The sequence below is a fragment of the Spermophilus citellus genome (genome assembly GCF_964194105.1).
Source record: "Spermophilus citellus genome assembly, chromosome: 19".
NCBI lineage: Eukaryota > Metazoa > Chordata > Mammalia > Rodentia > Sciuridae > Spermophilus > Spermophilus citellus.
Window position 1 is genome coordinate 15,482,682 of NC_138201.1, and position 27,677 is coordinate 15,510,358.

General features: G+C 42.8%; 3 protein-coding genes across 3 annotated transcripts; 2 read left to right on the forward strand and 1 right to left on the reverse strand.

Moving 5' to 3' along the window:
• Positions 1-8: 8 nt before the first annotated feature.
• On the reverse strand, positions 9-20,569 carry FANCD2OS (FANCD2 opposite strand). The gene is made up of 2 exons (XM_081276025.1): positions 20,389-20,569; positions 9-839 (listed from the first exon to the last, which is right to left on the reverse strand). The coding sequence occupies exon 2, from the start codon at positions 829-831 to the stop codon at positions 295-297; it is 537 nt and encodes a 178-aa protein (XP_081132151.1). The 5' UTR covers positions 832-839; positions 20,389-20,569; the 3' UTR covers positions 9-294.
• On the forward strand, positions 5,680-13,039 carry BRK1 (BRICK1 subunit of SCAR/WAVE actin nucleating complex). Its single transcript, XM_081276026.1, has 3 exons — positions 5,680-5,849; positions 12,096-12,178; positions 12,414-13,039. Exons 1-3 carry the CDS (start codon positions 5,732-5,734, stop codon positions 12,438-12,440), a joined length of 228 nt encoding a protein of 75 aa, XP_081132152.1. The 5' UTR covers positions 5,680-5,731; the 3' UTR covers positions 12,441-13,039.
• Positions 20,570-20,574: 5 nt separating the features above from the next.
• On the forward strand, positions 20,575-27,511 carry VHL (von Hippel-Lindau tumor suppressor). The gene is made up of 3 exons (XM_081276024.1): positions 20,575-20,987; positions 23,154-23,276; positions 25,074-27,511. Exons 1-3 carry the CDS (start codon positions 20,648-20,650, stop codon positions 25,247-25,249), a joined length of 639 nt encoding a protein of 212 aa, XP_081132150.1. The 5' UTR covers positions 20,575-20,647; the 3' UTR covers positions 25,250-27,511.
• Positions 27,512-27,677: the final 166 nt, after the last annotated feature.

Below are 27,677 nucleotides of genomic sequence, written 5' to 3' on the forward strand. Positions count from 1 at the left end.
CATTGATTTATATGGTTTAATGGTTCTTTATCACATGTACATGTCAATGCTAGTTTGACTCTTTTAAATGGTCGTTTCAACTTTACAATGGAAATGTTCTCCCTTGCACTGTTATCACTGCCCACCCTCCCCTTATTTTGGAGAGATGGGGGCTCCTGAATTATCACTGCTTCACAGGAAAGCAGAATAGCTGGGGCAGTGTCACAGTTTCATTTATGTGAACAGATTTGTGTAAGCTTCAGGTACATACCAAAGAACATGGTGTGAAGATTGGGGGGATCAGATGGGGACCCTTTACTTGGAGTGTTGTAAGGCAAAGGTACACTTCTTATATGTTGCATACAGCAGGAGGATGGAGCGCAGCATCTGTTTGCACATAGTCACTGTCATCTGAATCTGAGGCTCCTTAAGTCCAGTGGGCCACTGGTGCTCCCTGCTGATAATTTTGCAGAAGGCTGACTTGTCTGAAACTCTGAAGGTCCCAGTCCACTTGGGTGGCTGAGCCGTGATGACCCTGCCAAAGACAGAATCCACTCCACTGAGGCGGATGGGCTGGGGCTTCCTGACCAGTCCTTTCTTGTTGCTCATGGTTCGGAGCTCTGATGTGTGGCAGGGTAACTTGGGACTCACTCCAGTTTCCAGGAACGGGCTGTCTAGGACTAGAGTGACCTCTTGAAAGCACAGCTGTACTTCAAGGTCAGAAGGGGTATGTGGAAAACAGGGGGAGGCCCTAAAGGGGTGCTTGGAGGAAGGGGTAGGTGTTGTATGCCGCAGCCATTGGAAGCTCTCATCCAGTGGGGTCCATGGTGACCAGAGCTGATATCCTGCCATTGACAGCCCTAAAGGAGAGGAATCAAAAACATGGAATTTCCCCGGCGAGGTCATGGCCATGACAGTTCACATCTGTCTCATTACTGACTTAAACTTACTTTGTGGTTCCCATGAACAGATTCCATTAGTGATAGGGTATTAGTAATTCTAGAAAGGACAGTAGGGGGGAAAAAAAACAAGAAGAAAAAACAAAATAGAAAGGACAGTAGGGGATGGGGATGGTAATGAGTATTGAATGTGTCAACTGATATGTGCACTAAAATTCTATTAAACCTTTTACAAGCCTCTGAAGAGAGGTTTTAACCCATCCTACAAATGAGGAAATGGATTTGTCTGACATGGAATGTCCCAGTCCACTGTTGGGACTTGTGCTGTGTTGGTAACTGCTCATGACAGAATATATGCCTCTGGGGTGACAGAGGGTGCTGGGACTTCATGATGAGATCTTATTATTTGAGATTAGAAGCAGCTCAGGCCATATCTTAAAAATAGGTCACCCTTAATGCCATGTATTTTAACATCAGTGGTTCCCAAGTATGCTTTCTGGACTAACAGATTGAACATCCTTTGGGAAGTAGGTAAAAATGCAAATTCTTAGGCCCCAATTCAGACCTACAGAATCAGAAACTCTGGGGTGGGGTCCAGAAACCTGCATTTATACAAACCCTCCAGGGGACTCCACTGTACTTTTCAGTTTAAGAACAACTTACACTGTTCCTTTTAAGCACTTTCAGCCAGCTTGCACTATTTTTCATAATGGAGACAGTCTCCTCCCTCTTGCCCCTAAAAGTCTGTTTCCTGATACAAAGGGAACAGCTCTTCTGAGTCCTAGGCAACTGGGGACCACCTTAGAGGAGTTACACCAGGCTGAGGGGAAACACTTCCACGGGCGAGTCTCTTAAAATGTTCTAAAGCGTTTTTTTTTTTTTCTGGGTATGGGTTTTTGTTTTTGTTTTTTCATCCATGTGAGACCCACTGACCCACTGGTTAAGACCTTGATGATGATGATGATGATGATGATGACGATGATTTTGTCTTTGAAGATGAAGGGTTGGGAGGTGGGCTGGGGATAGAGCTCAATTGGTAGAGTGCTTGTCTCACATGCACAAGGCCCTGGGTTCAATCCCCAGCACCACCTCCCAAAAAGGGGTGGGGCGGGGGGTGGGTGGGAGGAGATTGCTAACTCATACTTTATCCAAGTAGATTTGGAGTTTTCCATCATTCTGTTTCAAAACTGACAATACTTAAGGGCCTTACTGATTTCAAGAGATGCTCACATTTCTTGAGTATCTACCTTTTATGTCAAGGGACATATATAGCAAATCCCTTTTCTTTCTAGCCAAGTGTATTTTTCTCTCTTTGCTTCTCCCACAAAATACAGTGGTAGATTTGATCTCATCCCACCCAGTAATTGTCATCATTGAGAAGTTGACAGCTTCACCATAGTGTTGAAGCAATGAAATTCATCTTTTAAAAAGAATTGTTGGTGACATTTCAACCCAGAACTGCCCCAGCAATGGTTAGTATGAAGGAGATGGGTTGGTTTACTGCAGCTGGTATGTTTCTCATGTTCTACGCAGCCTTCCTGCAAATTACTAAACATTCAAATATCTGGGCTGCCTTAGGATGAGAAATTGGCACCCAAGGGATAATTATCTATTCCAGTCTCTGAAGGGCTTTTGATGCAAGATATCTTGACCTTAAGAACATACATACAAGATTGGGGCCACTTTGGTATGCCACTATGACAAAATGGGATGGAGAATATTAATTCCTCTGAACATATGCCCCCTCCCCCCCAAAAAAAAGAAGTCAAATCCTCAGGATCCTTTTCTTGACCCTCCTAAGAGGAAACACAGCCTAAGTTAAAAGGCTTTGTCACATGTCCAGCCTGAATATTCAGAAACAACGTGGAAGAGAGGGCTTAGCACCCCTTCACACAAGGTTTAAAAATGGTTCAGCCCATCCCAAGCAAGAAGTCACTGCCACCCATTCCAGGAGGGATTGAATAGGAAGTCTACTAAAGCTACTGTAATAGCTCCGAAATAGGGAACACCTGGTTTTTCTGGCCCCAAAGTTTTCCCTTTCATACCATTCCTCCCATTCCAAGGGACCCAGTCCCTTGATTTCCCCACCTTGGAAAGGGGAACGCAGCGCCCAAATGCAGCTGAGGTCCTCGTGAACTGTGTGAACAGATCCCGAGGAGCTGGAGTGCTTGGAGAAGGGGCTTGTCCCCCTGGGACCCCTCCCCGGGTGCGGTGGCCAGACGGTGCTGGCCGAGGCGGAAGAGGAGGTGGGAGCCCGGGCCCGGTCCCACCATCCGGGCCGGGGGCTCACCTGCTGAACTCCGCGGGCCGCACGCTCCAGAGTGGCAGCAGCATCTTTTCTCCACTGGCGCTTGGCAACCGCCTTTGTGACCCAGGACCCCTGGGGGAGAATCCGAGCCCCGCCCCACTGGGAGGTGTCAGGATTGGCCTCCCACTCACTCCTTGGAACGCCTGGTCCAGGACTCAGGTTTCAGCAGGGCTAGTTAGAATTCCTTCCCATCCCCATCCTACCATACCTGTGAGCCTTTGATCAGGTCACAGAGAACAGAAACCCCCACCACAAAGGCTGTGGTCAGGTGTAAAAATCCTGGACCTGTAGTTAGGGATAAAAATCTGTATCAAGCCGTGGGTGGTGGTGCACACCTGTAATCCTAGCAGCTTGGGAGGCTAAGGCAAGAGAATCGCAGGTTCAAACCCAGCTTCAGCAATTTAGCTAGGCCCTAAGCAACTCAGCGAGACCCTGTCTCTAAATAAAATACAAAAAAGGCCTGGGGGTGTCGCTCAGCAGTTAAGCATACATGGGTTCAATCCCCAATACTACTACTACTAATAATAATAATGTGTATTATTATCCTCTGCCCATATTCAGGATTAAGGACCGAGGGTCCTGAAGGCTTTTGCTGCTGTATTGAAATGATCCAGTGCAAGGAGACAGAACTTATTACAAACGTTTGCCTGTCAAGAGAGGAAAAAAAAAATCTTTCCTTGACTTCCTGATTGAAAACCTGTCTGCTTCTGTTAAACTTCAGGATTATTCTTCTGGGGAATGGTGGCGTATGCCCTGTAATCACAGCTACTGGGGAGGCTGAGGCAGGAGAATCGAAAGTTCTAGATCAACCTGGGCACCCTAGTGAGACCCTGTCCCCCTAAAATAAAAAGGGATAGGGTGTAGCTCAGTGGTAGTGCATCCTGGGTTCATCTACTAGTACTCACAGGTTGGGGAGGGCAATTCTGTCTCATGTTGCAATGCTGAAAAACTGATGCTTTCATCATACTGAAAAAGTGACTTGTCAAGTTTGTAAGCATTGCTTCAATTGCCCTGGATGGCTGAGGGAAGGAAGGAGCCCACCAAGCTAACTCCTGAATCCCCAGTGCCTATCTACTGCATTGTCTAGCAGTATTTGTGGGTGGGGGGAACTAATGGCCCACCTGCCTTTTTCTTGTACACCCATAATTGTCCTATCACAGCACCATTAAGAATGGTTACCTTGGGCTGGGGATGAGTTCCTGGAAGTGTCATTTATCATCCCTCCAATTGTGATATATAGCAACATACGGAAAACCAGAATCTCCTTGTATTAGCTTTTTTATTCCTGCAATGAAATAGCTGAGGCAGGTTACTTATGAAGGAAAAAAAAAAGTTCTTTACCTTGCAATTGTAGAGGCTGAATCCATAACAATGTGGTATAGGCTCTGGAGAGAGCCCCATGGCACATGGTGGCAACATACATGAAATATGGAAATACAAGGAGAGGCAGGAAGCAGAGAGGTGGGAGGGGCCAGCCGGGTTCAGGCTTTTATATCAACTTCCCTTCTGGAGAACTTGCTCCAGGAGGCCAATATTCCCTTTCCAGGGCAGCCCTAATCAACTAACACATAGTTGCCACTAAAGAAAAATATGTATTGTTTTCCCCTTCAGTTTATCATGTGACATTTTATGTTGCCAAAGTGATCATAATTAACATTTCATGACTGCATAATATTTACAATATTAGCCATTCTTCCATAGTTATACTACTACCACGAAGAACATCTTTGTGGTTAAAGTGGTCTTTGTGGGTTTTTTTCCCCACTGATTTTTTTAATGAAATGATTAGGGGTCAAAAGCTTTGAATTGTTTTACTTGGCGATTGCTACCAGATTGCAAGATTCCTTCTGAAAGGATGATACTAGTTAACATTGTGACCAACTACCTCTGTCCCTACCTATTTTGGCTTGGCCTCTCCATCACTGGATCTTATCGTAAACGTTTATTTGCGTTACTGGGAACTGAATCCAGAGGCGCTCTATCACTGAGCTAACACCCCAGCCCTTTTTATTTTTTTTCACTTTGAGACAGTGGCTAAGTTGCCCAGGCTGGCCTTGAACTTGTGATCCTCCTTGCCTTTGCCTCCCAAGTCGCTAGGATTACAAACGTGAGCCACTGGGCCCGATTGTTGCTATGTTTTGCTCATTTGTTAAACGCAAAGTGGGACGTCATATTACATGGTGCATCATATGAAAGGCATTTCCTAAGTGACTTGTATTTAGTGTGGCTTAATCAACCATGCCTGTCTTACTGCTGAGACAGATTGCGCAAAAGATCTTGGAGCCGCTAAGGGAGGAGGCTAGGGGAGCCCACGCGCCCCCTAATGACCAGAACTGCCAGTGACAGGCGTGGGTGTGCAGTCAGGCATCTGTTTTCCAGGGCGTGGGAGCGGAGCGAGAACGCAGGCGAGGGCGCTACAGTGCGCAGGCGCACCACAATGTCAGGGTTTAGTGGTTACCGATTGGGCGTGGGCTGGCGGCGCAGGCGCACTGGCGGCCTATGGGGTCGAGGCGCCGGCGCACTCACTCTTCTTCAGACGGCCGCCATGGCGGGACAGGAGGATCCGGTGCAACGAGAGATTCACCAAGACTGGGCGAACCGGGAATACATTGAAGTCATCACCAGCAGCATCAAGAAAATCGCGGACTTTCTCAATTCGTTCGGTCAGCGGGCGAGCTGGGGGAGGCGGGGAGGAGGGAGGCCTCGGAGGCGGTTCTGCAGGGGCGCCGAGGAAGAGCTTTCCGGGGACCCCCGGGAGACTTCTGCTCTTGCCGGTTTTCGCTTCCTCCTTTAGGCCCCACCTTCCCCCCCCCCCCCGACCTTAGGCTCCACTGGGCAGTTCCTGTGAGGTTGCCCAGCCCTAAGCTGATGGTTTCGTTGTCATCTCTCTGGACTCATTAACAGGCCCTCTCCCCAGACTCACCCGGCAGCGCCCTCCGCCCTCCGTGGGATTTCTTCTCCTTAGTGGTCTCGTCCTTTGGGCTCCGCATCCATTCCAGTCTCCACTTTGCATCTAGACCGTGCAGTCTTGACAGTGTCACTACCCAGTTTAAAGACTCCTCAAACAGTTCCCCGTCTCCTTCAGGATCAAGTCAAAACCTCTTTCTTTAGTCTCTTTTAGTCGCCCCCTCTCATCCGTTCACTGTTCATTCTTTCCTGTCTTCAGTGTATGCTGTGCTCAGAATGGTAGGCGGTGAGATCAGAGTTAAGGCCCGGGTCCTGTAGGGCCTTGAAAATGCCCTCTTTATGGATGGTATATTGTTTATAGTAGGTATTATGCCTTCTTCTAGCCCATTCTTCCGAGCAATTGTTCTCAGTAGAGAGACAACTTTACCAAAATCTCTCCTGGGTGTAATGCTTGTGACAGTCTTAAATTCTTTATGCACTGTTCATATTCTTCTGGGCAGTAACCTATAGTAGAAACTTCTACCCTATGTTCTCCAAGTGTTTCAGACGCCTTGGTGCTGGATAGACTTTCTAAGATCTCTTATTATTTAATTTTGGTGCTGGGGATTTAATCCAGGGCTTTATGTTTGCTAGGCAAGCACTTAACTACTGAGCTACTTCCCCAGCCCTGGATAGTGTTTCTTATGATGTCTAATAATCTTTTCTTGGTACCACTAATTCAGCAACATCAAATAGTTAAGATTAAATAGGAGCCTGAGCAAAGGGATACATGCTTGTAATTCCAGCTCCTAGGGAAGCTGAGGCAGGGGGATCAACTAGCCAAACCTGACTCAAAAAAAAAAGTGCTGGGGATATAGCTTAATGGTAGAGTGTCCAGTGTTCAAACCCCAGTAGTAGAAAAAGAAAAAAGATTAAGTAGGAAAAGCTGATTATGTAAAAAAAAGAAGAATTGAGAATGAATTAACTGTTCTGTAGAGAGGACTGTTCCTTGTAGCAGGAGTAAGGGTTTTGTCAGTGGGCTTAAGGTGTAGCTCAGGGGTAGAGCATCTGTGACTACTTTAGTTCCTTTCCCAGCCATGTTAAATAGCAAAAAAGAGGCCGGGTGCAGTGGTGCATGCTTTTAATCCCAGTGGCTTGGCAGGCTAAGGCAGGAGGATTGGGAGTTCAAAGCCAGCTTCAGCAATTTAGGCAAGATGCTAAGTAACTCAGGAGACGCGCTCTCTTAAAAAAAAAAAAAAAAGCTGGGGGTGTGGCTTAGTGGTTAAGTGCCCCTGGCTCAATCCCTGGTACCAAAAAAAAAAAAAAAAAGAAAAAAAAGAGATTAGTAGTGTAAACATATTCACACATAAGTTGCTGTAGAAATTTTGGTAGAGGATGGTAATCAGGATATTATAGAGCTCATGTATCCTAAAAAAGAACTTATTTTTTTCTTTTAAGAAATACAAGTGAAGGAATATGATTTAGTGGAAAGAATGGATTTGGAGCTAGGAGACCCAGAAAGGCTAGACTGATTGATTTTAATGACCTGAAGATATTGTAAAAATACAGGCCTTTTTACCCTATTACTCTTGTTGTTTGGGTACCCTCAGATTTTTTTTTTTTTTTTTTTTTTTTTTTAAAGATGGGGTCTAGCTATATTGCCCAGATTGGTCTTGAATCCTTGGATTCAAGTGACCTTCTCTTATCCTCCCAGTGCTATGGCTGCAGGTCCATGCTATCACACCTGGCCTTCACTGCAAATCCGAAACTCTTTTTCATTCAGTCCCAAGACTCATTCTAGAAGTAAAATGTACCTGCAAAAACAGTTCAGGATGTAATTCCAGTGACTCAGGAGGATTGAAAGTTTGAGGATAGCCTGGGCAACTTAGCAAGATGCTGCCTCAAATAAAATTTTTAAGTTTTTTTTTTTTTTTTTTTTTTTTTTTTTTAGAGAGAGAGAGAGAGAGAATATTTAATATTTATTTACTTATTTTTAGTTCTCAGCGGACACAACATCTTTGTTGGTATGTGGTGCTGAGGATCGAACCCGGGCCGCATGCGTGCCAGGCGAGCGCGCTACCGCTGAGCCACATCCCCAGCCCTCAAATAAAATTTTTAAAAGGGCTGGGGATATAACTCAGAGATGGAAAGTTCCTGAGTTCAATTCCCAGTACCCCTCCTGCCCACACTCCTCCTGGGAAAAGAAAAATTTAAGAGAAAAAAAAGTTGATGTATGGAGTACTAAGATTATATGAAATAAGCATTCAGAGAAGTAGCGGACAGCAGGCATGTACAACTGTGGTGACATGTGCACGCTATTAAGCATCCTAATAAGGTAGCATTTGCTGTGAAAATCTGGTGATAATGTATACATTAATACAGTCTGGTTTTAGATTTGTCCAGCTGCTGAATGCTTTCTCAGTGTTTTTTATTTGAATCAGTACATATTTAATGGGATCTGAATATGACTGGAGTTTCTGCAGTTGAACATTTTATATTCTTCAGTGGTGTTTATCCATGTAGATTCTGGTTCATTACCAGATTGACCACTAGAGTAGAAGCAGTCAGCCAGGAAGGAACTCTTCCTCTTACCTCTCCCACCCTACCCATAATTTTGGTGTGTCTCTTTTCTTGGGAAATGACAGGTTGTCAGAGGTGATATTCATGTTTTTACTAAATGGCATACATAATGTGTGCTTTTGAGATGAAAAACAGACTGAAAAGCAATTTGATCCTGTTGAAAATGAGAGTGTATCTAGGAATAGTGGGGGTATGAGGTGCTCCTGTGCAAGCTAGATCTGGGAATTAGAGGAAGCAGCTCTAGCAGACAGAAAACAAGACTGAAAAGAATAGGGCTATAGTGGCACACACCTGTAATCCTAGTGACTCAGGAGACTGAAGCAGGAGGATAATTAGTTTGAGGGCAGCCTCCACAACTCAGCAAGGCCCTGTCTCAAAAGGGCTGGGGGGTGTAGCTCTGTGATAGAGCACCACCAGGTTCAATCCCTAGTACCTCTCCACAAAAAAGGGGGGGTCGGGATATAACTCAATGGCAGAGCACTTGCTTAGCATGGGAAAGGCCCTGGTTTCCTTCCCCAACACTGTAAAAGAATTTTTTAAAAAATTAAAAAGAAAAGTGAAGAATATTCAGAAAAGCCAATTTTGAAGAGACAAAGATTAGTGGATTCCAGAGGACAAGGGGAGGTACAATGAGGAATGAAAGTACTAATAGGTACAGGTTTCTTTTAGGGATGATGAAAGTATTCTAAAATTAGATTCTGGTAATGATTGTATAACTTTGCAAGTAATACTAAAAACCATTGAATTGGATACTTTATGCAAAGGTGAACTTTTTGGTATGTAAATTACCAAAAAATAAAAGTAGCAGGCTGGGGATATAGCCTCAATTGGTAGAGTTGCCTCACATGTTCAAGACCTTGAGTTCAATCCCTGCAATCACACACACACAAAAATAAAGAGTAGCAGTGAAAATAGGCGAGAGTGAGAAAGAAAAGCATAAAAACAGTAAGAAAAATGAGTAGAAAGTGGAAGACGTGCTGTAACCAAATTTTAAGAGGTGTGGGGAATAAATTATAGCTCCATAGGTTCTGTAATTTTTAATGACTTTTTTTTTTTTTTTTTTTTTTTTTGATGCCAGGGATTGAACCTCATGCTTGCTAGGCAGGGGCATTCTACCACAGAGCTACATCCCCAGCCCCTAATGATTGTTTTAATAGTTCTTTATAGTTTGTTATACTTTACAGACCTTTCCTTTAATGCTGGGCATGTTTTTGTTTTTTCACCATCATAAGTAACAATGATGAACATTCTTGTTAAATCTTCATGTAAAGGGGAAGTAACAATCAAAGACCAAATACGCTAATAACTTAGAGACTAGAAGTTCATCCACAAATGTTCAGATAGATTCAGGAAAGGTTGATTGTGTTCTAGTAAGACCTCCCAAATGGAAGTTGAACTGGGTCTTGATGGAAGATGCTTAGGCAGGCAGGATGAGTAAGATTTGGACAGGATGAAATGAAAGTTGAGGCAGGATCAGAGTGTAGGCAGATTTGTCAAAATCTGCTGAAGCACTTTGCAAAACAGCCAGGGAAGAGATGAAAAGGAAAGTTGTTAGGGTGTTGAATCATTGTGTGGGAGACTCTCAGGGAGTGTATGTTTTAGATATAAAAAGTAAAGGTTATTGAGAGATATGACTGAGCGACGGTGTTGGAGGAGGTAGTGAGAAATAATCACCATGCTTTGATGCCTTTCTCTTTTTTATGTTGAGGGTAGTTGGAAAAAGAGAGGTCAAGCAGTTTCGGTGAGAGGAGTTTGCAGAGGAAAAGTTATTTTGGGGGAAATCTAGGTTGCATTTTTGGGTGAGGTGAAAGGAGACTAAAAAAGGTAGAGGAAAAGAAGGGATTTGGGCTGTTTTTCACAGATGGAGTGTGGGTTCCAGAGGGTTCTTGATGTTCTCTGAGTTTTCTCTAGTCCTAAAAGGTCTAGGCAGATAAAGATGTATACTTCTAGGGTTGTGGTAATGGTGCGGCTTCCAAGAGCTCAAAAACTTTTGATACCTTATTTCTTCTCCTTAATATCTGCTGTTTTTTGGCCTCAGCTTCTCTCTTGACATTACAGACATTACATCCCTGACTTTTGATGGTCCAACGTTAGACTTTTTCAATTTCACCATGGTTTGAAAGCAATATACATGCAGTAAAAACCATACTTCATTTTCCCCCATGCTGAGGATACAACTCAGGACTTTTCACATGCTAGGCAAGTACTCAACCAAGATAAGGGCTGGGATATAGCTCAGTGGTAGAATGGTTGCCTAGCATGCACAAGGCCTTGGTTTCAGTTTCCAGTACCACAAAAACAAAAGCTGGACATGGTGGTACACACCTGTAATCCCAGTGACTGAAGAGGCTGAGGTAGGATAATCAGTCACAGGTTTAAGGCCATCCTGGGCAGCTTAGTGAGGCTCTAAGCAACTTAGTGAGACCCTGTCTCAAAATAAAAAATTAAACGGCTGGGGATGTAGCTCAATGGTAAAGCACCCCTGGGTTCAACCCCTAACACCAAAACAATATTGAGCCACACCCCTAGCTTGTCAACTTCCTGTGGGTTTATTGGATATAACCTCATCTTAAGTTTGGGCATGTCTATTTTCTTTGCTTTGTCACTTCTCCTTTTTTCCCCCTACATTTTTTATTGGTACATTATAGTTGTACATTATGAAAGGATTTTTTTTAAGTGTTTGCACATGCACACAATATGTCTCCTCTCTTGAAACTTAGTGGCCTTTTGTACATCCTTAGTGTGTTAGTTTTCTATTGCTGCCATAATAAATTTTCACAGATTTAGGAGCCTAAGCTAAATAAATGTATTTTATGTTGTGTAGGTCAGAAATCCAACACTGATCACTAGGCTGAAATCAAGGTGTCAGCAGGCCTTCCTTCTGGAGATTCTGAGAGAGGGTCTACATCTTTGCTTGTTAGATTTTTGGCAGAGTTCACTTTCTTGTGGTGGTGGGACTGAGATTTGTTTCCTTGTTGGCTGTCAGCTGAAGCTATTTCCAGTTTCCAAAGATCACTTACATCCCTTGGCTCATTGCCTCTTCGCCTTTTCAAAACCAGCAATGACAGGTTATATGAGTCTTCTTCATGCTTTAAATCTCATCTCTTTTTTCCATCTCATTTCGACCTTCTACTATTGTCATCTATATTTTATGGACTTGTATGATACATATTTACAGGTTCCAGGAATTAGGGCATGGACATGTTTTAGGGGCCACTCTTCTGTGCCTTCTATCCTTAGTAGGTTGTTCAGTAGCATCTGAACAACTGTGCTTCTAAGATCCTTCTCATCTTGTCCACTCAGGTCCCATGTATACTCTGCATTATGTATTATTCCTCTTCTTTAGCACAGGATGTATGTGTTTCTGTGTACTGTGTGTGGGTGCATGTGCTTACATGTGTTTGGAGTGACATTAATCCTGAACATAAGTCTCCTTTTACCAGATATGTCTTGTCGTTCAAGACTCGCAACACTAAATGAGAAATTGACAGCCCTTGAACGGAGAATAGAGTACATTGAAGCACGGGTGAGTATGATGGGCAGGGGCTATCCCAGAGAGAATGCACGTTTCCATTTACTATTGAGAAAACTGAAAGCAGAAACAGGCGTAGAGGAATTAATTACCTTGCCTGAATTTAGGTATCTCTGACTCTTAATCTTTGATCTGAATGATCTGAAAAAAGTGTTTGTTTGTTTGTTTGTTTTCCAAAGGCTCCCTTAGTCCCTTTGAATTTATCTGAATGTCAATTTTCCTTTGACAGGTGACAAAAGGTGAGACGCTCACCTAGAACTATGCTGTTCTGCTGCTGGGAAGTTGCTTTACAGAACACAGGCCACGTGGGAATGGCCCCAGCAGCCTTCAGCTCCTTGTCTCCTTAAAGAACAACAGGGCTTTTTCTTGTTTTTCTTTTTTCAAAAGTGTGGCCTTTGGGCTCTGCCATGTACCTCTGGGAGTGTGATGTGGCATGGGGAAGAAGTCCAGGGGAATTGTTGGAAACAACATTAGGCATTTTACCTTTTCAGTAACATTTTATGGACCTACTTATCAATGTATTTGAGGTGTTCAAAGCCAACAGTCTGAGGTTCTTTGTTAAGGTCCTTTCACTTCTGTTTCTCTCTCTGACATTTCTCTTTGCCTCTGCACTGATTCTGTGGACAGTCTTTGTCTCATTCCCACCTTGGATAGGAGGTGGGGGGCAGTCCTGCTTGAGACACTTGTGTACTGGCAGTGGCTGCCAGAGAATGTTATTGCAAACCCACTGATTTCCTTTTTTGGGGAGGTCAAGGCCAGGCCCCCACCTGGCTTAAAGGGACATTTCAGAGTTTTCTTTCTGTCACTTGGGGTGTCTATGCCTCTCATATTTCCTTAATAAACTCTTCAACTTCATCTGGCTGCTTTGATTGTGGTGGGGAGAGAAACTATAGATGGTTTTATCTAGGTCACAGAAGCGCTATATATAGGATTATTATTCTAACTTACAACTTTCAGATGTAGCTGTTTGATTCAAAGCCTAGGTAGCTTACCAGCCTGAGTCCTGGTGTTTGTACTTCAGCTAACTAATTCATCCTGGGAATCGTTTGGTCATTCAGCAGGAGACCAAGTATTACTATGCAGGCACTTTATTCACCAATAAAAGAAAGCACTGAATCAGACATAATGGTTATATTCTGTTGAAATACCAGCATCCACAAAATTTAACCACAATCCAGGGCAGATTATCAGTTTTACAAGATTCAAGCTAAATATCTACTTCCTTTGAAAAGCAAACCCTGGAGTTCAGACAGAAGAGTCTATAATGGTTCATCCTGGTATGCAGAGCTTTCTATAAACTTGGGCCAACCTGCTTCTGAAGGCTTTTGTCCAAAATCAAATCTCCACTTTCATCACATGGAATTCATCGTGTTCTGCACACACTAAATTTCCTCCTCACAAGTCATATTTGCCATTCAAAGTCTAACTCAAATCAAACTTCCCCCAGAAAGTACCCACAGACTTTTTCATTCAGTATTTGCCCTGTCCTTTTTCTTGGTTCCTCCTGTCACATTGTGCTAACACTGCCCTTCAGCTCTGGATTTGATCTTGTTGTATATGCATTCCATTCCCTTTTTCCTATACTGCCCAGATGGATGCCTTGAGGAAGGTGTGTAGTCAGTAAATACTAATTAAACTGACTTGCAGAATTCAAGCTGTGTTGCACTGAGTTCTTTCTGTGTGTGTGTGTGTGTGTGTGTGTTGCTGGGGATTGAACCCAGGGCCTTGTGCATGTGAGGCAAGCATTCTACCAACTGAGTCAAAACCCCAGCCCCTGCACTCAGGTCTTTTTTAGAACCCCTGGAAGACCATTTTTAGTAGTACAGATGGAGCATCCATGAAATTCTCCAAAATCCAGTACTTTCTGAGCACCAATAATATGACACCACATGTGGAAATTTCTGTATCTGACCTCATGTGGGCTGCTGTCAAAACAAGCAACCTACACATATAAGATTAACTTCAAGCTATTCTATGTGTATAAGATGTATATGAAACACTTAAGAGATTTCATATTTAGACCTGGGTTCCATCACCAGATTATCTTATGTATGTACAAATATTTCAAAACCCCCCCAAAATCTGAAAGCTGGAAGACTTATGATCTTTGCATTTTATATAAGGCATTAACCTGTACTTGTATTTAAAAATAGAATCTTATAATGGAGACAGCTGACATCCTTTACCGTGGTAAGTGCTCTTTTCAACATTATTGAGCTCATGTAGAATATTTTTAAAGAGTCACTTGAGTTTGTTATTCATAATATTTTACCTGTCCTTTTTCTTGGTTCTTTTCCAGGATGAAAAAGCACATTTAAAGGCCAAGTGTTAGGTTATCTTGTGCTCTGTAGTTCAACAGACATTGGCTTCTGCTATGTGTAAGGACCATAACATGAGATGGTAATAGGGGAAAAGTAAGGGTAACCCATATATGCAGAAAGGCCCTTTTCATGGGATATGTATGAAAATGCTCACGTTTTATCGCCTTATCGATCCCATCTGTTAATTTATTGGTATTACAATACTGAGTTTCTGGGTATGGTGGTGTATGCCTGTTATCCCAGCAACTCAGGAGGCTGAGGCAGGAGGATTACAAGTTTTAGGCCAGCCCCAGCAATTTAGCAAGGATCTAAGCAACTTGCTAAGACCTGGTCTCAAAAAATAAAAAGGGCTGGGGATGTAGCTCAATGGTAAAGCACCCTCGGTTCAGTCCCTAGTACCACAAAATGAAATGAAAGAAAAATATAAAAAGGGCTGGAGATACAGCTCAGTGGTAGAGTGGCCCTGGGCTCAATCCCTAATACCTTGTGTGGTGGTAGGGGTGATGTAATGAATGTTAAAGAGTTAGTGCCCTAAGTACAATATAGGCTGGAAAAATAGCAATTGGTATGTACCATTTGTTTTGGAGAAACTGGTGAACCTGGCCTCCTCTAGTGATAGCAATTCCTACATCCTGCATGGTGCTTTAATTTGTCCTGTATAATCATCCCCTGTTCACACCAGGCCCTGGTTTTCCAGGAGATGTGTGTGTATACACACCCACCCTCTAAGTTATTGTTACAACATGTTAAGTGCTTTATGCATTTTCTTTAATTTCATCCTCAAACAACATTCAAGTTGTTTTGTAACACATAGGCATATAGGCATTCTTATCTCTAGGTGATGGTTAGGAACAGGTTCAGAGAGGCTGCAACTTGCTCATGTCTTAAGAAGTAAAGAGGTGCTGGATTTGGGCCCAGATCTACCTCACTTACAAACTTCTTTAATCAGATAGGCATGATGGCACATGCCTGTAATCCAGCAGTTGGGGAGGCTGAGGCAGGAAGATTTTGAGTTAAAAGCTAGCCTCAGCAATTTAGCGAGGCCCTAAGCAACTCAGTGAGACCTTGTCTCTAAATAAAATATTAAAAAGGGCTGGAGATGTGATTCAATGGTTAAGTGTTCTGAGTTCAATCCCTGTTACCCCCAAAATAAATAAACTGCTCTAGCCAGATCTGAAACTGATTTTCTTATTCCTAGTCCAGTGCCTTTTCACTACTCTCAAATATTTTAAGCAATCACGCACCCATGCAAGTCTTATATACCTCCACACTATCATTCTTTTTCTTCATCTTTGGGGATGGAACCTAGGTCCTTAGCATGGTCAGCATGTGCTCAGCCCCTGAGCCATATCTGCCTACGCTCGTTCATTTTGTGAAGATGGTTTCATGAATTTCCCTTGCAGAATCTGGACTACTACTACTGGTGTGGCTTTACTTCTGCCAGCTTTCCTTATATTTTATATATATTTATATATATATTTTTTTGTAGATGGAAACAACACCTTTATTTTTTATTTATTTATTTTTGTGTGATGCTGAGGATCGAACCCAGTGCCTCACGTGCTAGGTGAGCTCTCTACCGCTGAGCCACAACCCCAGCCCTCTGCCAGCTGTCTTTTTCCAGAGGCTTCTCACATGCCAGGAAAGTGCTTTATCTCTGAGCTACATACCCATCTCACTATGTGGTGTTTTCTGAAAGTCTTGCCTAAGAAATTTAATCCATTCCAGCACTTCCTGTAGCTATCTCTGAGTTACAGATGCTTCTGGAGCAAAAAGAAACAGCTCTATTTGGTTGGGCTCCAGTAACTGGGATTTTACTTGCAAGTCACATCTTTGTTCCCAGCTTGTTGCAGTTCATAAATAGTGTTATGCTAAACCACCATTTATTTTTGTCTCCAGTGTGTTACTAATCAATTTATGCAGGCATGGTTCTAGAATACTAGCATTTCACTCTCCCTGGGGACGATAAAATTGCTTTTTACATTTTAATCTAGGTTTGCTGAATGTTTTTTTTTTCTCTTTTTAAACATTATGTTTAATTCTTATAGCAAAGCTAAGATGTTGACAAGATGGATATTTTAAACTAAGGAGACTTGAGTTTCAGAAGTTAAAAAGTGTTTCCAGAATACTGAATTTTATTGTTTTCAGTTGCTTCATCATAATGGAAAATTGGATTTAGTCCCTTTTCTTCTTCCTAGGTTAGACAATACAGAGAAAAGACCCACATTGTGCCTCCCTTCCTTTTATTACAAAACCTTACTGGTCTCTGAAGAAAGATTATGCTGAAAAACTTTCCTGTTTTCTCCTGTAAGAAATGAGCTAAATTTTAAAAATCAGCCATCCAGCTGGATGCAGAGGCACAAGCCTGTAATGCCAGCAATTCAGGAGGCTGAAGCAGGAGGATTACAAGTTCAAGGCCAGCTTCAACAATTTACTGAGGCCCTAAGCAACTTTAGCAAGACTCTATCTCAAAATAAAAAAATAGAAAGGGCTGGGACTATAGGTCAGTGGTAAGCACCTCTAGGTTCAATCCCTAGTAACAAACAGTTGGACAACTGGGTTTGGTGGCCCATGCCTGTAATCTTAGCAATCAGGAGGCTGAGGTAGGAGGATTGCAAGTCTGAATTCAGTCTCAGCAACTTAGCAAGATCCTGTCTCAAAAAATAAAAGACTGGGGATATAGCTTAGTAGTAAAGCACCTCTGAGATCAATCCCAAATACCACAAAACAAAACAAAAACAGCTTGAGGACTGGAGGTGGAGGTTTACCTCAGTGTTATGCAGCATCCATGAGCTCTGAGTTCAATACCAACACCACAAAAAGTAAAGAAAAAGAAAAACTTGAACTGGATTTTAGAAAGCCGAAAAAAGGGGAACTGATCATTTGGCATTAGAGAAGTACCTACTTCTCAGCTTTCCTTCTGTTACTCAAGCCTTGAACTACTACCTCTTGCATTAAGTTAAAGAAGTACACATAGGAGCCATGTACCATGGCCTGTCATCTCTGTGATTTGGGAGGCTGAGGCAGGAGAATCACAAGTTCAAGACCAGCTTCAATATCTTAGTGAGACCCTGTTTCGAAAAAGAAAAAGGACTAGGGATGTAGCTCAGTGGTAGAGTGCTACTGGGTTCAATCCCTAGTAACCCCCTCGCAAAAAAATATACACACATAATTTTTATACTGTGTATGGTATACTGTAAGCCATACTAAATGTGGTAGAAAGCCCTTTTATCTCTAGGCTCCTTCCACACATTTGTATTCAAACAGTTGCCTGCTGCCCCCGCTCCTCTGGAGAATGATAGATGAAACTTGTTCTGGTAGTTTGTAGACAGTTGCTGCCATTAATAACTACCAAAATGTGATTGGGCTACCGGTAGAGTTCAATGGTAGAACACTTGCTCGAGGATTTGGGTTCCATCCCCAATACCACATAAGAAACAAAAAGAAAAGCTACTGTTGTATTCAGCTTTTCCATCACTGTGCCCAAAATACCTGATAAGAACAATTTTATAATAGGAAAAGTTTATTTGGTGATCGGTTTCAGCAGTTCACAGATGGCTGACTCTTAACCTGAAGTAAGGCAGGACTTCGTGGGGGAAGAGTGTGACAGAGGAAAAGTGGCTCAGGACACAGCCACCAAGAGCTATAGAGAGAGCTCTCCTCACCAAGGCAAAATATAAACCCCCAAAGCACACCCACAGTGACTCACCTCCTCCAGCCATACCCCACTTGCCTACAATTACCACCCAGTTAATCCATATAAGGGGATTAATGCACTGATTAGGTTAAGACTCTCAACATCCAATCATTTCATTTTGAACTTTCTTGTATGAGCTTTTGGGGGTCACCCAATATCTAAACCATAACACCTACCTGCAGACTAAGTTGTCAAAGTTTAGTATTAGCTACAATTAAAACTCAGAACATTAAGGCAAGTAAGATTATCTTTGAGATACTCTTTGTTTCTATAAAAAAAAGAAGCAAACCCAGATAAGCCAAGTAATTATACCCACTATAATGGCAAAGCCAAAACTAGAACCCAGTCCTTATTCCCAAGGTCAGTGCTGAGTCACTCATGTCATAAGGGAGTTTCATTTTCTGTACCATGCTTGTCATCTATCAACCTCTTTCTGGATCTCACTGACCATTCAGAGCAAAAGGGCAGTTGCCCGTGGCATTTAGTCAGGTGGTATCCATTGGCATAGACATTTGCATTTGACGGTGTCTAGGACAAGTTTATCTTTGGCTCCTTTGGGCTTTGAGACTAAGAGGGAGATTGATTGGTATTGTGTCTCAGTCTGCATCTCCCAACCATAATCTGTGAAGCATTTTTCAGACTCACAGAAAAGCTGTAAGAATAGTACAAAGAATATATGGATTCATCACAAAACAGTTTTGAATTGAGATTATCCTCAACCTGAACTCATTCAATGTGACAAACTCAGTGTTTCTTTTCAGAGTGAATACAGGGTGGGCATGGTGGTGTACACCTGTAATCCCAGTGATTTAGGAGGTTGAGGCAGAAGGACTGCAAATTTGAAGCCAGTCTTAGCAGTTTAGCTAGGCCTTAAGCAACTTGGCAAGACCCTGTCTCAAAAAAAAGGACAAAAGATAAGTGTAGTCAAGGATGTGAGGAAGAGAGACCTTTTGTATATTTTGGGGAATGTACATTAGTATGGTCATTATGTAAAACAGCATGGTGTTTCCTTAAAAACTTAAAAAAGAACTACCATATGATCCAGCAGTCTCACTACTTGCTATGTAGATGGTCCATAACCTAGAATGGCTTTACTATTTTTCAGCTTTACAATGGTTGTAAGCACAATAGACTTCTCAGTGGAAATTATCATTTCCAGACTATGCAGTACTCTCATGATGCTGTGTGGCAGCACTGAGCTGCAGTTCCCAGTCAACCAGGAAGTCGTGAGAGTAAACAACCTATGCAGGGTACTGCATTGCTAAACTTTTTTTTTTTTTTTTTTTTTTTTAACCCCTGTAGACGGTTTTGAACCCAGGGACACTCTACCACTTAGCTACATTCCCAGCCTTTTTTATTTTGAGACTACTTACTAATGTAGTTCCTCAGTCTGCAATCTTCCTGCCTCAGCATCCCCAATTGCTGGGATTACAGGGGTGTGCCACCATGCCCTGTAGCTGTGCTATTTGGTAGACTAAATATAATTAAATGTAATTATATAATTAAACTTCAATTGAAATATTTTCGCCTTCTGAAAGTTTATCAAGGCATAATTCTGGGCACAAGTGAAAGAGTATTTGAAATACAAAGGAAATGAAATCAGTATGTTGAAGAAACATCTGTAGTCCCATATATACAATAGTTATAGCCATAATAACCAAGATATGCTCTTGGTGTGGTGGTGCACACCTATAACCCCATTTACTTAGGTTTCATCCCTAGATCACAGGCAAAACAAACAAACAAAATCTTCTTAAACTTGTTTAAGCGCTTTCATATGCACAAGTATCTCTGAAAGAAAGCAAAACAAGTCGGACCTGGTGGTTCACGGGAGGTTGAGTCAGGAGGAGCGCGAGTTCAAAGTCAGCCTCAGCAATTTAGCGAGGCCCTAAGCAACTTAGTGAGACCTTCTGAAAACATACAAATGGGCTGGGGAGTGGCTTGGTGGTTAAGCACCCCTGGGTTCAATCCCTGGTACCAAAAGCAACAACAAACACCGGTTATACTTTTTTGTTTCCAGGAACTCTTTCGGTGAGTGGGGGGTGCAAAGGTGGGAGGGAAATTTTTTCCCTTAGGTACGCTGCTGTGCATGCTAAATTTTGTAGCCCAAAATAGAGACGAAACAAACGATGAGCAAGAAAAACTTTAAGTGATAGGGCAGATGGTAAGAAAAACGTAGCAAATACCTTGAAAGTCTTAGGAACGAAGGAAGATTAAGAGAGGAAATCGCGGTAGAAACGCGACAACGGAACACACCCACTCCGCCCCCGGCTTGAGGTCCCATCTGCGCACGCGCATAGTCTTTGCGGCTGCGTGTTCTATGCCTGACCGAGAGCGCGCGAAGAGTGGCGCAGGCCTGCCCGGGGCGCGCACGCACGTCCCGCCCCGCGTCCGGCCCGCGAATCCTGAGGCCACCGGGCCAGGGTTGTCTAGGCTGCGGGGGTAATGCCCCGGAAGGCGGGGAGCCGGGAAGGGGCTGAGGAGGGCGCCGAGGAGGCGGGCGCCGAAGAGTACGGCCCTGAGGAGTACGGCCGGGAGGAATCGGGCGCTGAGGAGTCCGGTCCGGAGGAGTCAGACCGGGAGGAATTGGGCGCCGAGGAGGAGATGGAGGCCGGGCGGCAGCGGCCGGTGCTGCGCTCGGTGAACTCGCGCGAGCCCTCCCAGGTCATCTTTTGCAACCGCAGCCCGCGCGTCGTGCTACCTGTGTGGCTCAACTTCGACGGCGAGCCGCAGCCCTACCCCACGCTGCCGCCGGGCACGGGCCGCCGCATCCACAGCTACCGAGGTACGAGGCCCGGCCGCGCCGCCTGCTTTGTCCCGGGGCGCGACGCGAGCCCTCGCGGATGCCGATGCAGATCGCTGCTCGGCTCCCTAGGCCTGTGGACCGCAGGACGATAAAGCGATGCTACTCAGTCCTTCCCCCATCCTGGAAACCAGGGGAAATTACTGTTTTTCCTATTTCATGGTCGAGGAACAGAAGCCACACAGACGTAGTGACAGATCCAAGTTGATGCTGCAGGTGGCAGAACCTTCTTTGTAAAACTGAAAGATTTACATTTGAAGGTGGCTTTTCCCCCTTTCAAGTGCATTTATCCCCCAAATGTGGCTCCATCTCTAATGCCTGTTCGTTCAGTCCTGATATTCCCAGTGCTTCAGTTTCGAATAGGGTCCCTGCCATCTTGGAGACCATAGTCCCATTGGGGAGAGAGATTCATGAATAGACAAGAATAAGCCAGTGTCATAATTGCTGCGATAGGAACAGAGCTCAGGGGGTTGTGGGAGCGTGGGAGGGGATTGTGGTCTCAGTTCAGAAGCAGGGTTGAGTAGAAGTCAGCCAATCCAAGAAATATGAGTTGAGTTGTAGACAGAAGGAACCTCGTGTGCCAAGACTGGGGCCTTGCCAGAAGGGGTGGTGGGTATGGAATGGTAGGAAAAGAAGCACAGAAGTAGCCCTAGTGAAGTAGGGCTGTTTGACATAGTCAGATTTACATACCAAGAGGCTCACCCAGGTTGCAGAGGGGCTTGGAGAGGGAGAACTACTTACTGCTCTACCAGTTAGGAAGCTGTTGTAAAAATCTTGGTGAGGGGAGGCCAAGGATGTGACTCAGTGGTAAAGCGCTTGCTTAACATGTGTGAGGCCCTAAGTTCAGTCCCAGCACCGCCCAAAACAAAACAAAACAAAAAACCCTGGTGAGGGATAACCAGGCCTTATCTAAGGTGGAGTCAATAAGCTTCCCTAGCTCAGGCAGAGAGTAGTCCTACTCTGGATTAATTTTCCTAATTTTCTTGTGCTGATCCTTCTTGATGGGTCTTTTCTTCTTTTAGGGTGACATACTTAATAAGCTAATGAATTTTTTATGGTACTGGGGTTTGAACCCATGACCTCATGCATGCTAGGCAAGCACTGTATCATTGAGCTACATCCCCAGCCCTCTCCTTTTTCTTTTCTTTCTTTTTAAAATTTATGTAGAAAAGAAATGTATTTTTAATAGTTATAGGTTAAGAAATCCTCAGTCAAGGGCCACATCTGCTTTGAATCTTGTGTCAGTCTTCTTGCTGTATTACAACATTAAGTTGTGTCTCAGCCTTTTAGACCAAACTAATGTTTGAAGAGGAAGAACACAGACACAGTGCTTCCAGGGATCCATATTTCTGTAGAACTTATTTTATAGAGGAAATTGTGTGAATTTTGTATTCTTCAAAATTTGCCTGGCTTAATACAAAATTATTTAAAAATGTGGATGTACTTAATGCTACCAAATTGTACTCTTAAAATAGTTAGTGTTAAATTAGGAGGGGGGGAGACCCCTCTCACCTGGGTATATTTTGCCACAGCAAAAAAAATTACCAGTTTAAAGTTCTTAAAATTTCCCACCCAAATCTTCAAGTACGTATGCCCAAGGAAGGAGTGCGATATTTATTCTGAGCTTCCTTCCTCAAGTGGAATCTTGGTTCTGAAGGTTTGCCTCCTTCCCTGTGCCCCCCCCCCCATTTTCCCCACCATTTGTTAATTTTGCCTGTTCATACAGAATGCACCCTATTTTTGTCTGGCTCATTTCTCACACTATGCTCTTTTTGTACCTCCTTTTTGAGAATTAGATATGAGGAACCTGTGGCTTATTCTCTTACTGTTTGCAGTGTTTATTGTGACTTGCAATTGATTACTTGACCTAGGCTTTGCTTTTCTGCCCAAATTTTAGATTTGGAGCCCTAGGTACAGGTTCTGCATTCTGTGTGTTGCCTAGAGCAAGTGACTTGCCTTCTTTAACCAGTTTTCTTATCTGTAAATAGATCCTTTTTAAGGATTGCTGTTGTTATTGATGGTGGAAAGACTTTGTGACTTGTCGGCAGAACAAGAGGCAAGCACTTCATGTATGTCAGGGGAGAGAGAGAATAGGTGCCTTGACTTAGACCAGTGTGTCTCCTTAACAGCTTCTGCTTGTGTTAACAGGTCACCTTTGGCTCTTCAGAGACGCAGGCACATATGACGGGCTTCTGGTTAACCAAACTGAACTATTTGTGCCATCTCTCAATGTTGACGGACAGCCTATTTTTGCCAACATCACTCTGCCAGGTACTGATGCTCAGTCTTTTTAAAAAGATAAGATTGTTCCTTGGAATAAGTAGAGGATAGGTTACTTGGAGTACCATTTCTTACTATTTTTTGCTAGAGGTTGGTGAGCCTTCTCATTCAGTCTTTTTATGCTTTGTTCTCTACTGTAAATAATATTTTTTCATATGGTGTGTGTGTGAGTGTGTGTGTGTGTATGTGTATGTATGTGTATGTATGGTATTGCATATTAAGTCTAGGGGCTTTTAACCACTGAGCCACATCTCCAGTCCTTTTCAGTTTTTATTCTGAGACAGGATCTGGCTAAGTTGCTGAGGCTGGTCACCAATTTGTGATCCTCCTGCCTCGGCATCCTGAATCACCAGGATTATAGGTGTGCACTACTACTCCTGTTCAATAGATGTATATTGAACAAAGATGTTTTGGTATCTCAAAAGCACTCTGGGCTCTTAAAAGATGGTCTAAACTGAATATCTGATTGTAGAATTATGGATGCCATTTGGAGTAGGCTTGTCCCTAGGGTCCCAGAAGAATAGGAAAATAAGATATCATGGGGCTGGGGTTATGGCTCAGAGGTAGAGCGCCCGCCTCACACGTGTGAGACCCTCGGTTCGATCCTCAGCACCACATAAAAATAAATAAACAAAATAAAGATATTGTGCCCATGTATAACTAAAAAATATTTTAAAAAAATATCATGGCTTATTTGTTGACTTCTGGTGTTATATTTTTAATTTAATCCAGTTAAACTCGGTGTCAATCAGGGTTTAATAAATCAATGAATTAAAGATTAACACCATAGTTCACTATTCGTTTAAAGCTCAAAATATTTTATTAAGTAGAACCCTGTGAAATTAAAGTTCTTCAGAAAAAAAAAAAACAAATAAGTACCTATGGGTTCATTGGGGTTAAAATTAAAATGTATGTATAGATACTGTTTTAAAGAAGTGGGGCCAGACTCAGTGGTGCATGCCTGTAATCCTAGCAGCTCAGGAGGCTGAGACAGAAAGATTGAAAGTTCAAAGCCAGTCTCAGCAACTTGGCAAGGCCCCAAACAACTTAGCGAGACCCTGTCTCAAAATAAAAAATAAAAAGGGCTGAGGAATGTGACTCAGTGCGTGTCCCTGGGTTCAATCCCTAGTGGAAAAAAAAAATGGGGGGGGGTGTACAAAATGAGCACTGTTAGGTTAAATTTTGCCTCATATGATATAGTTCCCCAGTGAGATTAAAATAAAAATTGAGTTATTCCCAAATCTAGTTACACACTGGTTTTGATATCTATTGCAATATGGCAACAGCCCCTAAAACTTAAAAAAAAAATCTGTTCCAATTCTGCTGCCTATGCTGAGTTCAGCTTGGTGTTTATTTTGTAGACTGGCAGTGTTGCTGTCTTCTGCTGGCAGGTGGCCTGGGGTTGGGCCCCTCTTCCAGGTGGTCTCAGGGACTGTCCCTCCTGTGTGCTCTCTCCAGCAGTGAAACTCAGGGCTCCTAAGAATGTAAAAGCAGAAGTCACCAGCCCTTCTTAAGGCTTAGGCTCAGAGAAGCCAGCATCACCTCATCTGCCTTCATTTAAGCAAATCACAGTCTCACTTTCAAGGGGAAGTTACTATACAGGGGCATGAAACTCATGAGGCATCCATTAATGTCATACACAACATATGTGCTCACCCTTTTCTTTTTTTAACCTAATGTAAGGTTCGCCTTTAGTAAACATACTTGCTGGGATTGGCAGAGCCTCTCACTCATTCCTTGCTCTGAGGCCTAAGCCTGCCTCTGAGGATTTGGTTTCCTGCCTTACAGTGTATACCCTGAAAGAGCGATGCCTGCAGGTTGTCCGAAGCCTAGTCAAGCCCGAGAACTACAGGAGACTGGACATCGTCAGGTCCCTCTACGAAGATCTGGAAGACCATCCTAATGTGCGGAAAGACCTGGAACGGCTAACACAGGAGCACATTGAAAATCAACGATTGGAATAGGAGACTGAAGAATTTAATTGAAGTTACCGTTCCTGCATCTCAGCTTTGATCACACTGATGAGGATTGATCTAGATATAGGACTGGTCACTTACTCTCGGTTTCAAAATATCTTTTTTGGAGTAAAATAAGCTCCCATTGCCTAGAAAGAAGCACGTTAACTGACTTCACTAGGCGCTGTGATGCTTAGGGGCGAATGTCAGAAGTGTCACCTAGTACCTGCTCATTCAAGAAGTACTCACCAAGAGAAAATACTTGCATTTTTGCCTCCTAGTAAGTCAGGAAAGTTTCAGTGTAAGGATATTTGTGTAAGTAATTCAGTGAGAATTGCAGCATGTTCTTTAATGGTAAGAAAGAGGCAGTGTCTGCTTTTAAGGGACATGTGGTGGTTGGGGATATGTCCACCTCCCACTTTTACAAGACTGCAACGTCCTTGAGACAGGGACAGGTTTTCTCCTCTTTGAGACCCTAGTGCCTCGGACACTGTGCGCCTTCAGTCTGATGGATGATTTAGAAGGAAACTTTTGGAGGGTTGGCCTCCTCTCTTGTTGAGGGGAAGGGAGGGAGGCCTTAAAGTGTGTGCAGTAAAGAAACATCTTAAAGGGAATCATTTTTATAGAAAGCACTTTTTCTAAGTGTTGCACTTTTCTTGCCAACTCTTGTTGCAATACTGTTTTATTAATGTTTCTAAACGAGGATCAGCTTTCCATAGCCACTGTGATAATAGTGTTTGTGCTTTTTGTTTTTGTTTTTGGTACTGGGGATTGAACCCAGGGGTGTTCTACCACTGAGCCACCTCTCCAGCCCATTTTGTTTTTTATTTTGAGACAGGATTTTGATAAGTTGCTGAAGGTCTTGCTAAATTGCCAAGGCTGGTCTTGAACTTAGAATCCTGCTTCAGCCTGTCAAATCGCTGGGATTATAGGCATGTGCCACTATGCCTGGTTGATAATAGTGTTCTTGTAACTTGACATGTATCTAGGCAATAGCAGGAAAGAGCCATCCTCATGTTTAATTTAGTGTGGAAGAGCTCCTACTATAAAAAAGTTGTTGCCAGGCATGGATATCTGTTCCTTTCTGTAAAACCATTACATTTCTATTCAGTTCAGCATTTGCATCAGTAGGACCTGGTCACACTTTTTCCTGGGATGTGGAGAAGCCAAACCCCTCTACCCTCAGGCTAGTTACTCCCAACAGTGGGATTGTCTAGGAGCCTGGAACGTTTTACAGTTTTATGAACATTCACATCCTTTCTTATAGATTGGATTCAAATTCAAAACTTAATTCAGACTTACTTCTTTGTAATTAATATTTTTTTGAAAAAAAATCCTTCCATGAGAGAAAATTTAGAAGAGACAGGAAAGTTAAAAAAAGAAAAAAAAAAAAGATCCCAGTAACACACTACTTAAATACAACCGCTGTTGACCTTTTCAACTAATTTCTTTCAGCCTCTTACAGGGCATATTTTGTTTTATTGCTTTTGACATGGTTGAGATCATAATGCATATACAGTTTTGTATCCTACTTTTTCATTTAACTTTATAACTTAAATATTTTTCCACATTATCATAAGCTTTTCATAAACATTAGCATAGTCCTTCTTTATAATTAGTGTTTGGGGTATTTCTTGGCATCATTAGTTCCTTTGGGCACAATCCTATGTTCTAAAACCAGAGTGAAGAAATGAGACAAATGTGAATAGTTTTCCCTATGCCTTTTAAGCATCATCTAATCTTACTCCTCTCTTTCAACAAATAAATTGGCTTTTTTTTTTTTTTAGCATGTTATAGTAGTTTTAATTCAGTGACATACCTCTAAATATTTAATTTTCTGTTGAGGAAACAAGGGTGGAGGGGGAGAGTTCCCTGTGCAGCTGTGGGTGGTGTGGAAGCTGTAGGAAGTCAGCTGGTACCACAATAGGTTCAAGGTTGTTTTAGTTCTTTAAACTTGTCTTTGTGTCAAAATGAGATTTCACATTCCTCCCATGAAAACACACAGGTTGAGTTCTGTGTTTTTTGAGTGGAGACTGAAGGAAGTCAGCTGGTGCTGCAGTAGTTTAATGTTGTTTTTATTTCTTTAAACTTGTTTGTGTGTCAAAATGAGAGTATATGTGTCAAAATGAGATTTCACATTCCTCTGGTGAAAACGGAAGGTTGAGTACTGTGTTTTTTGTGTTGTCCAAGGAAAACTGAAAACATATAGCATGAGTAATGTTGTTTTTCATTTGGAATCCTGTGAATGTATTAAATGTATTGTTCTTAAGAGATTGTGATGTTTCCTGTTTTGATTTTTTTTTTAAGGCTGTTTAATACATTAAATGGCACAGAGTAGAAGAAACAGGTAGGGCAGGTTATTTTAACCTGATTTTTCTCCGAGAGAGAGTTTTGAAAGCTGTTTGCTTAATGGCTTTGTGTGGGATGGGGAAGCAAA

Excerpts from the sequence above, each read along its gene's own strand:
- FANCD2OS (XM_081276025.1), bottom strand. The coding sequence starts at position 831 with ATGGCAGGATATCAGCTCTGGTCACCATGGACCCCACTGGATGAGAGC.
- BRK1 (XM_081276026.1), top strand. The coding sequence starts at position 5,732 with ATGGCGGGACAGGAGGATCCGGTGCAACGAGAGATTCACCAAGACTGG. Across the intron at positions 5,850-12,095 it reads GGACTTTCTCAATTCGTTCG|ATATGTCTTGTCGTTCAAGA; the intron begins GTCAGCGGGCGA and ends TCCTTTTACCAG. Across the intron at positions 12,179-12,413 it reads TAGAGTACATTGAAGCACGG|GTGACAAAAGGTGAGACGCT; the intron begins GTGAGTATGATG and ends TTCCTTTGACAG.
- VHL (XM_081276024.1), top strand. The coding sequence starts at position 20,648 with ATGCCCCGGAAGGCGGGGAGCCGGGAAGGGGCTGAGGAGGGCGCCGAG. Across the intron at positions 20,988-23,153 it reads CCGCATCCACAGCTACCGAG|GTCACCTTTGGCTCTTCAGA; the intron begins GTACGAGGCCCG and ends TTGTGTTAACAG. Across the intron at positions 23,277-25,073 it reads TGCCAACATCACTCTGCCAG|TGTATACCCTGAAAGAGCGA; the intron begins GTACTGATGCTC and ends CCTGCCTTACAG.